The sequence below is a fragment of the Heterostelium album genome (genome assembly GCF_000004825.1).
Source record: "Heterostelium album PN500 unplaced genomic scaffold PPL_scaffold5, whole genome shotgun sequence".
In the NCBI taxonomy this organism is placed as follows: domain Eukaryota; phylum Evosea; class Eumycetozoa; order Acytosteliales; family Acytosteliaceae; genus Heterostelium; species Heterostelium album.
In genome coordinates, this window is record NW_008805067.1 from 115,695 (window position 1) to 130,024 (window position 14,330).

Genomic DNA, 14,330 nt, shown 5'->3' on the forward strand with positions numbered 1-14,330 from the left:
ATAAATCTATAGAATATATGTTTTTTGTTTTTCTTTTGAAACACAAAAGATTGTTTATGGCGTGTTTAGGATCCCTGGTGGAGGTGGATTAGGGTGTGGTTGGTTTTTCAATCTAAAGCGAATAAAAATAAAAATAAATTAAAAAATTAATATCAAAAAATCCGTTTGATGAGATGACCAAAAAAAGTGAAAAATGACGACGCGCCTTTTTATTGATATTTTTTGGGAATGATAATAATCGTTGACATCAAACATATTCAGTTTGGTCAATATGATTCTTTTTATGTATATGAATCTTTGTACCATACGGTCCAGCTAATTTGAAATAAAAAGAAAGTTAGTTCCTGTCTATCATCATCATTCTAATCTAGTGTAGTAATCTTACATTCCCAAACATCATCAAGTTCCTCACTCTCGCCTTTATTTGATATCGTTTTAAAGGGTGGATTGAAAAGTAATATAACTGCTACAAAAATTGATGCTAATATCTGCGCTACAAAGAATACCCATAGACCTAATAATAATAAAGATATAGATAAAATAAAGTTAATTAAAATTCGAAACGAACAATAGATAAAGTATAATCTGATTCTTACGATGCCAATATCCACTAATTACCGCTGGTCCAAGACATCTACCTAAATATTATAAAAAAATTAAACAGTTAGCAATTAACTAGATTTGATTGGGATTCAAAAGTTGTTGTTCAATATGAACGTTATTTACTCATGTTATAACCAGGCCCGCTATATGTATAAGCATATCCACCAGCAAGAATCTGAGTCAATCCTACTGTACCACTGATGAGGAATGCCGATACCACTGGACCAATTACGGGATATTGACGTGGATCCAATGCTGTGAAAAACGTAACAAATATATTGACAAACGAAAGGATAAACTCTGCACACAATGCTCTTCCTATTGTTATATCGTATGCGAAATCACATGCTGCCAAATGTGTCCTATTCTCAATGATAGGTGGAACTATTCCTCTAAGTAATCCTGCACCTACAATTCCACCTGCAAACTGAGCAATGAAATATACTAAGCTTTTACTAACTATACATTATAAATTATAAGTAATTAACAAAGGAGAAGAACAATAATATAAACATACGAGGTGTATAACCACATAATAATGTTGTAAGTGTAATGGTTGGATTTAGATGTGCTCCACTTGCCGGCGCACAAGTTAGAATGAGCAGAGCAATCATAAAAGTATGTAACAGTCCAATCGATATGGGAACTCGCCAAGTTACAACGAGATTAGAGTTTGGCAGTTGAATCTGGTTGGTCGGGTTGTAATCCACTGAGAACATAAAGTAGTTGGTCATTGTTAAGATGATCGACAACGCCAGAAACACCAGGAGCATCGTACCAACAAACTCTATCAATGCCTCCTTGTAGAGCAGCCACGTCTTGAGCTGTCCCCAATCCATCCAGATATTGACGTATTCGCTCCACGATCGAAACAGTCTGGTGTGTTGCGTCACCTTGCCTTGATAGCGTGTGTCTTTCAACTGTGGATACTTGATGAGTGCCCCCGGAAAGTTGGCACCTTTTGCATGCACCATATTGAAATCGAGCGACTTTATGTTCTTCTTTGGCTTACCGCCTCTCTCCCTCAGCGTTTGATCTCTGATTCTCCGTAGATCGGAAGTTCCAATCGTATTTCGATAGTCCATCTTATTGTATGCACTATTGGTTGGTAGTTCATTGACTGACATCGAACGACCACGTGATCCTATATCATCCAATTCAACATTATTATTATTATTTTCATCATATAAATCAGTTTCATTTTTTTTCTTCTTATGACCATGATTCTTTTTATTGTTTGACATAATATTTATTTATTTATCTTTTATTTTATTATTTATTTGTTATTATGTATTTGTTTGTTATTTTTTAAAATCAAACTTGTTAGAAATTCTAATAATATTTTCTTCGTACGATAGATACTCATATAATTAAAATAAGATCTATAATTATTATCATTAAAAAAAAAGTTTGGTTTTAGTATATTTTCTTGTAAATCAAATTAAGATGATTTCGAAATATATTGCTCGAAATGAATCATTCTATTGCAATCTAATAATATCGTTATCTTTATCATCTTTATATAGTTAAAAAAATAAGGTTTAAAAACAAAAAAAGAAATTTTGTTAATTTTTTATATGTGTGTGGAACAACCAAAACACAACAAAATTTTTTACTATGAGATTTTTTCTTAAAACAGATTGTCCGACCCACACAAATATTTATCACGATTAACACACATCAGTAGACCAAAAAAAGGATAAAGAACAAAATGTATTAAAATCATTGTATTCCAAATAAATATTTGTTGATAATCAGAAAAAAAGTAACGTTAAATATTTTGTATTTTATTATAAATTGGTATAGTTTAGATTATATCTATTTTGATTGATTTACCACCTGAAAAAAATTGGAACTGTTTTTAATTCAACAGAAGATTTCGATGAAGTAGAGATATATATTTTTTTATTTCTGGATTGGAATAAATGATTTCTTGATTAAATCATTTTCAATTATTAAATTGTTAAAAATAAGATTTCCTGGATAGGTCAACTACTGGTGATGTGTTACTTCTTTGGACATGCTGTAGTCGGAGCGGTGATTTTGCCTTTAAACTACAGTAGATATCGAATCGGAAGATGAAAAGGGGAGTTGCTATAATATCTAGTAGAGGATATCAACTCCTTCAAGAGATTCCATAGATTTTCATAATCAGGAAAAAATTATTTGAGTTTAATTATTTGATTTAATTTAATTAGTTAATTAATCTTGGAATCTTATCTTGATATATTTTGATTTCATAGCTAGTTTTAAAAAAAATCAAAATTTATTCAAATTTTATTGAATCCTATTATGAAGATAACCTATTTTAAAAAAACAAAAATAAATAAGTAATTAGAACCATCAATCAAATATTGATTCTAAATTTTTAAAAAAGTTTTAAATTTAATTTATCATTTGTCAATTTTATATATTTAAATTTATTTTATCAAATTTTGACATTTTTATTAACTAATTTCTAACCTTTTTTAAAGATTTGAGTGAACCATTACTAATAAGGTAATAATTTTTAAAAATTACATTTTAAAAAGGTGTGAAGAACAGTGTAAAAAAACCGGTTCATTTTTAACCCTAAATTCTCAACTATTTTATATAATTATCTCTTTTTTATTATTCACACCATATGGATTGTGGTTATGTTTCATTACATTTATTAAATATCAAAGTATTTTTTTGTCTTGTAGACACTTACTTAAGTTTTATATTAAAAATCAACCACTTTTATTATACTTTCTCATTGATCTATCAGTATCTCTAACTATTTCTTTTTATTTCATTTTTATACCTTTCAAATAATAATTATGAATATTACTTTCTAACTATTATTATTTTTAAATAAATAATTAATTAATAACAATAAATAATAAGCTATAATAAATCAAACCATATATTTTACACTTTTCATTTTACTTTTGTCATTTGTAATATATTTATCAAACAAACTACTTATTTTTGTTATTATTATTAATTTTAATAATAATATTAAGTAAAGAATGATAGAAATCAATTATTTTGTATTATCAGTAACATCGAGTTACCTTATTTTATTCTATCTCTATGATATAATAGGACCATTGTATTCCTCTAGCTATCCAAAGCTATCAAAAGCGGATAAATTAGAATGGAATGTAAGGTTTGTATCTTGATATTTATATATTTTGATCTATCTAATTTAGTAGAACTCTTGGTCTAATAGAATTAAATATATTTGTAAATGATAATTTAGAATTAATTCAACTATAAATTCGACCATTGCAACAATAGTCACCTATAAAGTAATGTTTTTCGATGAAATACCTAATATTTATGTAACAGAACCTTTCCTAGGTACCACTGGTGATCCCATGTACTTATTCCAAGCCATCTTTGCCTACTTTTTATATGATACTCTTTTAATGTTTGTTTATCCCAACCCTCTATATACAAGATTGATGTTTATTCACCACTTAATTGGAATGTATAATTTATATTTCAGTTATGTAAGTAATAAATTATATTACAATCATAATGAATATTATAATAACATTACTAATAATACAAATACTTTTGGTATCAATTGACTAAAATAGAAATTTGGATTATTCCATTATTATTTATATGTTAGTTTAATCATTGAATTAAGTACACCATTTGTCAATATTAGATGGTTCTTGTACATCACCAAAAAGACCGAAACATTTTGTATTTAATCAATGGCTTACTGCTATCTGTAACATTTATCACAATTAGATGCTTTGTATATACTGCATGGATCGTTAGGGATCTCTCAACAGAATGGCATAGAGTTGTGGAAGCCATTCCCAATTTCTTCCTCAGATGGATTTGGATTGGTCCATTTATGATATTGCAACCATTGAACTTCTATTGGTCCTATTTAATAGGTTTCGGACTTTTTAAACTACTCTCAAAGAAGTTAACTGGTACCACAAATCATATAAAGTCATTGGAACAAGGACAGGATGTAGAAGAAGATTCAGGCTCTATTGTAAATAATATTGAAATTGAAAATCTTGGACAATCAACAAAATCATCATCATCCTCCAAATCCACACTAATCGATAGTCATAAAGAACTCAAGTCAATACCAACAATGTCTAAACTCGCAGCAACTAAACAACTAAAAACAAAAAAGGTTCAATAAAGTAAAACAAACTATAATTTATACATATTTAATAATTGTAATGTTACAATAACTTCATCTTCAAACATTGATTTATTTGATCTCACGATTCTAAAAATTACTATTGCAATCTAATAATTAAAACAAAAAAAAAAAAGGTTACAATAAAATAAATTTAACTAATATAAATATATAAATATTTTATTATTAATATTATTATTATTGTATTGTAAATACATTATCTTCATCTTCCTCTATCATTGATTGATTGGGATCGTACGATTCTAAACTAAAGTATTTATGAGTGGCATCTTTGTAGAGCTGCTCTGTTTTTCGATATGATAAATAAATATAAACGATTGCAATGATAGCACATATAATAAACACTCCCAAAATGATTCCAAATGTAAGATAGATTATGGTGTCCGGTGCCATTCCTTTTCCTGAATCGTCGAAATGATAGATAGTTGAAAATGATTGATCACCAACAGTCACCATTACATAGGCAGGATCTTGAACCTTGCTCGGTACCTTTGATACAAAACAAACGGCTCTTTTATAATCTGTAACCACAAGATTCTTACACTTTTGGAACACAAAAAATATTTCCATTGTCGGATGGAAATTCTCACCATCAATCGTAACATTTCCACCATTATAATTTAATTTTGTAATTGTTTCTATAGTTGGTTCTTGAAATAGCAATATTAAATAAACATTAATTAATATAAACATTTCCAATTCCTTTCATTACAATATTATTATTAGTTTTTAGCGCTACTTACTTTGATAATTTAAAAATAATTGGGAATTGGTTTCTACATTGTTTAGGAATAGATTTACGGGTTGTGTTGCTCCGTAGCCTGGCGATGCCAAACACTCTAGTTGTGTATTATCAATCACTTTGACGTTGGAGCAACTGAAAGATGTTCCAATTGTAATGTTATATTGATCGTGTTTTGGATCTGGTCCAAGCAAGAAATTTCCCATCAATGTGATGATACCACCCTCTGTCTTTGGTGAGCCAATAACATCTGCCAAGTAAGGTGCAACTGTAATATTGAATAGATTAGATGTTGTGTTTTGTTGAAAAACAACTGAGCAATTCAAGTAGGTGGTTGAAACGATTGCGTCGTCGCCACTGGTCGGCAGCGATTGCAAATCGAATTCCAAACTGAAGGAACTAACTTCATTGGGATTCAAAGTATGATTGCCAATGTGCAATTCTATACTCTCGTGATAGAGAATTTCAAACTTTCCTCTAACATAGATTGTATTACCATCTTGAGAGTAACCATCGACTACAACGGGTGATCCAACAACTACAGCATCACTATTTACAGACAAAAAAAATACTAGTATTGAATAAATAAGAAAAAATTGAAATATACTACTACAACTACTACTACTACTTCTATCTCTATACATTCTTAAAATACATATATATTATACTTGAAAAAAACAAAAATAAAGGTTTAAATAGTTAACCAAATAAATAAGAAAGTAAAAGTAACAAGAACCAACCTTTGAAACACCTTTATCTTTATGATTTTCTCTCTTCTCTTTTGGTTGTATTGATTGATAGATTTTAATACTTTTTTAATTGTTTCTCATTTGCAATTTTTATATATAAAACCAGTTGATTGCATTTATAAATAAATGTTTTAATTAAAAAAAAGAGCACAATTATTTAGTTGAAGTGGAGTTAATGTGAGGTGGGCACTGATTTGTAGTGGTTAAAATCTCAATCATATAATTATTTCACACAACTATACTAGGTGTGTGAATTTGAGGAAGTGTGTGAGCTGAGTGGCATGTGTTGGTTTATTATTTGTTTTACACCAAGCCAACCAAATAAAATAAAATGGTTTTTGTTAACACTGTGTAACAACAACAACAGCTACAACACACTATTATTAGTGTAAAACTAAAAAGCAATAAAAATGAATGAATTGATTGACTTGACAAAAACCATCAAAGTCTGTTTATTATTATTTGTTTTATATGACTGCATGTTGCAATATTATGTGTTTTCTGCGCATTGTTTTATTTTATTTTTTTTTACTTTTTTTGATTGTTGTTTATTTGATTTTTGATGGTCAATCATTCCAAATTAAATAATAAATCCGCAAAAATAAAAATTAAATCAAATAATCAACAGTCAAAAAAAGTAAAAAAAAAAAAAGTGTGTTTTTGATCAAACATTTTAGCTACAGCTATTTATCCACTATCAATACATAAATATTTTGTACACAATCCTATTCTATGTCTCAATCTTGGGTTGTGTGTATATGTTGTGTGTTGTGTGTGTGTGTAGATAAGATAGATAATAAAAGAATAAATCTAATTAAATAAATAGTTGTTGTAAAAGACAGACGTATCAAAAGTATGATTACTTTCTTATTTAATTAAAAAATATGACTTTTTTTTTATGATTGTTGACAACAACATGAACAGATCTATTAAAAATTGATTCATTCAAATCAATCAAATCAATCAATCAATCATTCATTCAATTCATATTAAACAATTCTAATTTTAATTCTTTAAAATAAAATATTATCGTAAAGATATTCTAGTCAGTCCAATACTTAATTGTTGTTGTTGTCCCATTTTTATTCAATTTTAAAATAACATATATAATGATAATTATTTTTATTTTTTTATAAATAAATTTTACTTATAAATAACTAAAAATAATCATCCTTATTTATATTTATTTATTTCAGATATTAATAATTATGAAAACAACAATTGTGAAGTTGTTTTTATTTCAACTGATTCTAATAAAAATAACAATAATTATAGCACAAACTAATCCCCACCAGGTCGGTGGCAAATTTAGATGTATTTTTGATGAACTCAACAAAAGAAATAGTAATAATCAAAAGAATAATTATGGTCACCGCCACACACACCGAAGTAGTCACAGTAATATAAAACTAAGAGGATTATCACCAGATTATTATACACAAAATAGTGATGAATATAAAATATTAGGAAATAATAATAATATTGATGGAAATTCATATTCATCTGAAAATAATAATAATAATGAAAATAATTTCAAGTCAATAAGAATAAAACTATTCACCGATAATCTATTGTTGGATAACGATAGTGAGAATAGTTGTAAGAATATAGGCGATAGAATCAAGGTGGCAGGAACTGATTACACCTGTGTGGAAAACGATATCTTGAGCGACGCCAAACGATTGCACCTCACCAACATTCTCGAGTCATCGATATCGGTGCTTCAGAATGCTCTGAGAGTCGACTCACTGCAATATCCAATTCGATATGCAGGACAGTGTTTCGATTGTCCTATACCCACCAATCCACAACTCCAATATAGTGGTGTCGATGCCGATCTCCTCCTTCTGATAACAGCTCGTCCCATTCTTCAGAAGAATGTACTGGCGTTCGGAATGATCTGCGAGCATCTCGACGACTATCGGCCGTTCATAGGTCAACTCAACTTCAACCCCGGATCGATAGAAACAACGGAAGCAGCCATTCCATCGCAAATCGGACTGGTTCTCCACGAGATGACACACGTCCTCGGATTCGGAAATGATACAATGCATCGGCTAAATATGACCGAGAAATTTGTAAAGACAACCGGTGTCAACGGACATGGCGTAGAGGCGACACGCGTCAATACGCCAAGAGTAACCAGTTTCGTTCGACATCATTTCGGATGCAATGATCTGGGTGGAGCGGAACTAGAGGATGGCGGTGACTTGGGAACGGCAATGTCGCATTGGGAACGAAGAATATTCAATAATGAATATATGACTGGTCAGACCTCGACGAATCCAGTGCTATCGGGACTGACACTGGCTTTCTTTGAGGACACTGGATTCTATCGGGTCAACTACAGCTTTGCCGAGCCGTTGATATGGGGATACAAATTGGGATGTAATTTCGTGAATCAACCGTGTAATCGGTGGAAGAGCGACAAGATGTTTTGTAAATTTTCATTCGCACCGCAATGCACCTACGACAGAATGGCAATTGGATTGTGTAATAGCCGTGCCACCGATAATATTCCGGTGCGTTTCAACTACCTACAGAATGGATTTGCTGGCGATGAACTCTCTGACTATTGTCCGTACGTCGAGGGTGTGCACGACCAAGATCGATCACACTACTGCACCAGTCCATCGAGTTCCAACTCATTTTTCTATGCAGGTGGAAAGCATGGATTGAGCAGTCGTTGTTTCGATAGTACCTTACTCAGCAATGCATATAACGGTGGTAGTACATACAGTAACAGTAACAACAATAATAATAACAAAGGAGAAGGAATAAATCGTCCTGTTTGTTATGAAACTGCATGTCTAAATGAAGATCGATTGAAAATCAAGGTTGGTAGCTACTGGTATGACTGTCCGTATGGTGGAGAAATCAGCAATATCGAAGGATTCTATGGATCTTTGAAATGTCCAAGTGGTGTAGATGTTTGTGTACAGGCACCGGATGCTGTTCTTGATTGGCCAGAGTTCCTCTCGGTTGAGCCAACCGAAGGAGAACCAGGTGATATCGTTACGATTAGAGGTGAGAATTTCAACGACAATACAATTCCAATGATGGTTTTCAATTGTGAGGATGTCACTTTGATCAACAGTACGATGATTATCGCGCGAATAGCAAACTACAGCTACTTCTCACAGAATGGTAATTTTAATTATCATCCGACAGTCTCCAAGAAAATCAATATCGCTCTCAAAGATAGTGTATCTGGTAAGAACGCCATGGGAATACAGAGTTTCCAATTGAAAATATTTAATGACTACGAAGAGAACAAGTTGATAACCGTTGGATTTTGGTTCTACACACACTGGTATATTCCTGTTCTAGTTGGAGTGGTTATGTTGGTTGCAATCATCTTTTTAGTGTATGGAATAAAGAAACGTCAAAAACAACTGTTGGAGAAGAAATCACATCTCAACAGTGAGTCAAATAGTAATAGTAGAAATAATCATAATCAAATGGAAATATAGAAAATATAATAAACATAAGTAATATTATTATTATTATTATTTGACATAAATAAACAAAAAAATTAAATTTATTGTTAAAGATTAAGAAGTTGTTGTTGTTGTTTGTTGTTTGTTTAGTTAGTTTGTTTGTTTGTTTGTTTGCTAGCTAAATAAATTAACATGGGTTTGTTCCATTATTGAAATAGTAGACTTGTTCAAAGTCTGGAGCGATATCGAATGAGTAGACTGGTGTGAAGTTGTAGATGAGCGAGGTCGATTCCTGAGCGGGGTAGGTGAATTTGTTGTTGTTGTTTCTGGCTTGGTTGACAAAGAAAAGTGCGGTGTATTGGTTAGCCAAGATACTGTCGTATGAGTGGTTCATTACCTCTTCGTCCCACCACTCGAAAAGCGGTTTCTCAGGGTGCCATTGGGTACCGTAGATTGGGTAGTTCTTGGCTTCGATCGTCGAGAGGAATGTCAATCCGTCACGATCGACATTGGTCGACAACACCTCGAAGAACGAGTTCAAATCGGAGTTCTGTTGGTAGGCAGCTGGCGAAACTCCGTACATATGATTGTTCATTGTGATCGGTTGGTTGGCGAGTGCGCTCATGATCTCTGGCGATGCCAAGCTGAAGAGTGTCGACGAGCTGGCAGCGGCGGTCATGTTGATGGGCACAGTATAGTTCTCCGAGTTGAAACCGGTGAGAATGTTAAAGTCGTCGCCGGCCAACATGCAGAGCTGTTGGAATCCCATGCAGGTTCCCCAGAGTGGGAAGAATCCACCGTTCTGGTTGGACGCCAGCACGGTCTGCCAGATGAGTTTCAAGGTGTCGGTGTAAGCTGGTTGCGCAGCCAAATCGACACCACCACCTGGGAAGACGACACCGTTGATCTGAGAGAGCAACGACTTGACAGTGGCGGCGTCAGAGTCAAAGAAAATAGGAACGACACGAGCACCGGCGCTCTCAATCCACTTTACGTAACTGGCGGCAATGTATTGGTCACCGAAACTTGCCATCTCACCATTAGTTGGTTGCGATAGAATACCGATGATTGGACGAAGATTCAACGATGTTCCAGCCACCATCGTAGTAGCCATCAGGCATACCAATGCCATAACCATATAATTAAATCTCATTGTTTACTATTATGAAATTAATTAACCAATTCTTTAACGTTCTTACTACTATTGGAAAATGACTAAATTTAAATATCTTTTTCTGAGAATAATTTCTAAGAATATGAATGAATATATAACTACTAATACAATTGATACTAATAGAGTTTTAAAAAAAATTTAACAAATAAATACAAAATATATGTATATATCTATATTATTATTATTATGTGTTGTGTTGATTGATTTTTAAAGATTGATTAATTTGATTACCAATTACTGTTAAAGAAGCATTGGTTTGTGAATTATTTTTTGAATCCCAGATTTTTTTTAAAAATTTTGTTTTTTCTCTGGTTTTGTCCAGACACAAACACAAATGAATTGATCTTTGCATAGCGAAAAGTAAGGTGATTTTTTCGAAAATAAAAATAATCTTAATAAAAATATCAAAAAGAAAACTTGTTTTTATTATCTTTTTTTGAATAACCATTATATAATTATAATTATTCTGAAGGAACTGGTATAACTAAATTAGTAAACTAATTGATTCGTTGTGAATTTTTATGATTTTTTTAAAAAATTTTGGCTGAACCACTTTCATTATCAAAATTTGGTTTAGTTTAGTTTAGATCAAAGCAAAGCAAATAGTTAGTTTTGTTAATCATTTAGTTTATCTGGTCATTTGTTTTCCTGTTGTTTTAGTTTGATTTGCATATATACATTTTTGATGATTCATAAATGGTGACTCAGAAGAGAATCAAAGGTAACTTTGAACGATCAATCATCGTTGGTTCGATCTCTCATTGGTTGGGTAAGAAAGCAGATGGTCATACTCATACTCATAAATGGTCTGCCTATATCAAAGGAATAAACAACGAAGAGCTACCTTTTATAAAAAAGGTTGTTTTTCATTTACATTCTAGTTTTAAGAATCCAAATAGAGGTAAGTCAATTCTTAATATATATATTATCATGATTCACATACATTCATATTAATGTTTTTGCTTTGTTTTGTTTTGTTTTGTTGTTTGAAACTATGATAGCTGTCGAGATACCACCTTATGAAATTAGTGAAACCGGTTGGGGAGAGTTCGATCTTGGTGTAACGGTGTACTTTGTAGATCCCAATGAGAAACCTCTGGATTTGTTTCATCTGCTGAGATTGCATCCTCCCGATGGTGTCAAAACAAAGCAACCGGTGGTATCAGAGACATTGGATGTTATCATCTTCCACGACCCTACCGAATCATTCTACAATCTAATCAAACTACCAGAGAAACCTGCAGAAGCTGCCAAGAATCATGCATTAAAACTTGCACAAGATCAAAGTAACTATATAGTTTATTAAATATAGCTAAAGTTTAGTTTAGTTTTGTTTAGTTTATTTTTAACTAATAATTATATTTGTATTGTTTTTAGATCTAACTTTACAGGAACAAGCAGAGATTAATAAGTTAATAGATGGCAGAACAAAGACGATTGCAGATGTGCAGAAATATAGAGATATGTGGAAGGAGAAAGAAGGTGAATCACTTCAACTCTATCAATCTATACAACAAATGGAAAAGACAAAGTTAATCTATCAAAAGAAACTAGAGAAATATAATCAGATGAAACAACAACAACAACAACAGCAACAACAACAACAACAAATAGATACAAATATGACAGATGTAAATAGTAACGTAATTAATCAACAACCGATACCAATGGATTTGACAACAGCTGCAACAACAACAACAACAAATACAAATAATACAACAGCATTTACAACAACAACAAATTCAAATACAGTTATAATATAAATAAACAAACAAACATACACAAAATAGTTTAGTTTAGTTAATATTTTTTTAAAAAAAAAAGATTTTATTTGTAAAATGCTTGTTTTGTTTGTTTAGTAAAAAGGTTATTTAATATATTATATTATATTATATTAAATTAATGATTCTATATTTATTTATTGTATTGTATTGTATTATTGTATTTGTCTATTATGTTTGTTTTTCTCTCAATTTCTTTCTTTGTTATCACCGATCTCGATTGGGCTGGATTGAGTCGATTGTTGTGGAGCAGAGTGGGAGTGAGAGTGAGACGATGAACCACCGTGACCATGGCTATGACCATGACCAGACTTTCTCTTCTTTTGATCCTCAGCGGTCTTGTAGTAGAGTGTTCCAAAGACAAGGAATGCACCGAACCATTGGGCGTTACTAAGTTGATGACTGAACAACACTGTCGACAAGAGAATCGAGAATACCTGTCTGGTGACCATAATAGTTGAGAAAATCAAAGCACCAAACTCCTTAATGGTGTAGTAGATAACCAATTGTCCCAAACTTGCACAAATCGATAAGAATGTTGAATCATATACAAACTTTTGGTGTGTCATTGCAAATTCCATTGCTGGGAACAATCTACCGTTCAACATCAAAGCTATTATTCATAGGATTTGTTAATATAAAAATAAATATATATATATCTTGAACTAATATAATATAGATGTGTTAAATACTTACTGAATAAACAAATCAAAGCAGAGAATGAATTTACATAGATCATTTGATCGTAGGTTGTCATTGTGTATCCTTTGAACATCTTTTCTTGGAAGGTAGAGGTGAAACTGTCGAAAAACATATAGGCAGCCATCAAAATCAAACCATATGGTGTACTTCCATCGTCATCACTAGATGAAATTTTCTATATATTTATATCACACACACAAAAATGTTATTAGTTATATAAGATGTTACAAACATTGTTAAAAGATAAAAGATATATATATATAAAGGTTTATGTATTTTATATTGTATAGATATAACTAACTTACACCAGATAAAAAGAAGATCATACAACCAGCGGTTACAGAGAATGCAATCAAGTAGTCTTTGAGGGTGTATTTGTTTCCGCTGATGAAAGTACCGACCAACATGACGGGCATCATCTTTCCACACTTTCCGAGTGTCTGTGTTGGGAAGTTGACGTATTTCAACGCTTCATACTGACACCAGGTGGCGCAAAAGTTTGACAGCGAAACACCGAGATACTTTTGGAGTGGTGCTACATTCTTTAGTGACTCACCACGATACTTTACAATGATGACTGCAATGATTGCAGCGAAAAGACGATTCGAAAACACCAAGAAAGTCGAATCTGTGAAATAGACGTCCTCGCCAGAGTCTGTTTTTCCGTAGGGTTCATTCATAATGGTCTCTTGCAAGACACCATAGTAAATGAAGAATCCCATGATACCTGCGACACTCATCGCCAACTTTGTTCCATAACTTGGACCAGCTGCATTTTCATTCTCTACATATACATTACATCAAAATGTAATTTAAATTTATAAATAGATATATAAATATTAATATCTTCAATCTTCAATCTTATATCTTAAATCTTCAATCTTAACAATTCTTATATCCCTATTTCCCACACTCTCCATCCATTTTGTTTTTAATTTTTACCTTGAGCCATATCTTTTCTCTTGATCTATATGTTT

The 14,330-nt window shown here is 31.7% G+C and overlaps 8 protein-coding genes across 8 annotated transcripts; 3 read left to right on the forward strand and 5 right to left on the reverse strand.

Moving 5' to 3' along the window:
- Positions 1-247: 247 nt before the first annotated feature.
- On the reverse strand, positions 248-1,217 carry PPL_05101 (uncharacterized protein; the record flags this gene model as incomplete). Its single annotated transcript, XM_020575997.1, has 5 exons — positions 248-315; positions 386-514; positions 597-638; positions 727-1,062; positions 1,121-1,217. 5 exons carry the CDS (start codon positions 1,215-1,217, stop codon positions 248-250), a joined length of 672 nt encoding a protein of 223 aa, XP_020433986.1.
- Positions 1,218-1,269: 52 nt separating this feature from the next.
- On the reverse strand, positions 1,270-1,847 carry PPL_05102 (uncharacterized protein; the record flags this gene model as incomplete). The annotated part of the gene is made up of 2 exons (XM_020575998.1): positions 1,270-1,501; positions 1,534-1,847. 2 exons carry the CDS (start codon positions 1,845-1,847, stop codon positions 1,270-1,272), a joined length of 546 nt encoding a protein of 181 aa, XP_020433987.1.
- Positions 1,848-3,596: 1,749 nt separating this feature from the next.
- PPL_05103 (TLC domain-containing protein) lies at positions 3,597-4,744 on the forward strand (the record flags this gene model as incomplete). Its single annotated transcript, XM_020575999.1, has 4 exons — positions 3,597-3,736; positions 3,830-4,000; positions 4,208-4,255; positions 4,333-4,744. The coding sequence occupies 4 exons, from the start codon at positions 3,597-3,599 to the stop codon at positions 4,742-4,744; spliced, it is 771 nt and encodes a 256-aa protein (XP_020433988.1).
- Positions 4,745-4,942: 198 nt separating this feature from the next.
- On the reverse strand, positions 4,943-6,151 carry PPL_05104 (uncharacterized protein; the record flags this gene model as incomplete). Its single annotated transcript, XM_020576000.1, has 3 exons — positions 4,943-5,415; positions 5,509-6,078; positions 6,115-6,151. 3 exons carry the CDS (start codon positions 6,149-6,151, stop codon positions 4,943-4,945), a joined length of 1,080 nt encoding a protein of 359 aa, XP_020433989.1.
- A 515-nt stretch (positions 6,152-6,666) lies between these two features.
- PPL_05105 (uncharacterized protein) lies at positions 6,667-9,729 on the forward strand (the record flags this gene model as incomplete). Its single annotated transcript, XM_020576001.1, has 4 exons — positions 6,667-6,702; positions 6,934-7,006; positions 7,083-7,109; positions 7,724-9,729. 4 exons carry the CDS (start codon positions 6,667-6,669, stop codon positions 9,727-9,729), a joined length of 2,142 nt encoding a protein of 713 aa, XP_020433990.1.
- A 154-nt stretch (positions 9,730-9,883) lies between these two features.
- On the reverse strand, positions 9,884-10,849 carry gghA (peptidase C26 family protein; the record flags this gene model as incomplete). Its single annotated transcript, XM_020576002.1, has 1 exon — positions 9,884-10,849. The coding sequence occupies one exon, from the start codon at positions 10,847-10,849 to the stop codon at positions 9,884-9,886; it is 966 nt and encodes a 321-aa protein (XP_020433991.1).
- A 717-nt stretch (positions 10,850-11,566) lies between these two features.
- On the forward strand, positions 11,567-12,633 carry PPL_05107 (transcription initiation factor TFIID subunit 14 family protein; the record flags this gene model as incomplete). The annotated part of the gene is made up of 3 exons (XM_020576003.1): positions 11,567-11,771; positions 11,872-12,156; positions 12,248-12,633. The coding sequence occupies 3 exons, from the start codon at positions 11,567-11,569 to the stop codon at positions 12,631-12,633; spliced, it is 876 nt and encodes a 291-aa protein (XP_020433992.1).
- A 206-nt stretch (positions 12,634-12,839) lies between these two features.
- PPL_05108 (uncharacterized protein) lies at positions 12,840-14,305 on the reverse strand (the record flags this gene model as incomplete). The annotated part of the gene is made up of 4 exons (XM_020576004.1): positions 12,840-13,264; positions 13,348-13,528; positions 13,659-14,137; positions 14,296-14,305. The coding sequence occupies 4 exons, from the start codon at positions 14,303-14,305 to the stop codon at positions 12,840-12,842; spliced, it is 1,095 nt and encodes a 364-aa protein (XP_020433993.1).
- Positions 14,306-14,330: the final 25 nt, after the last annotated feature.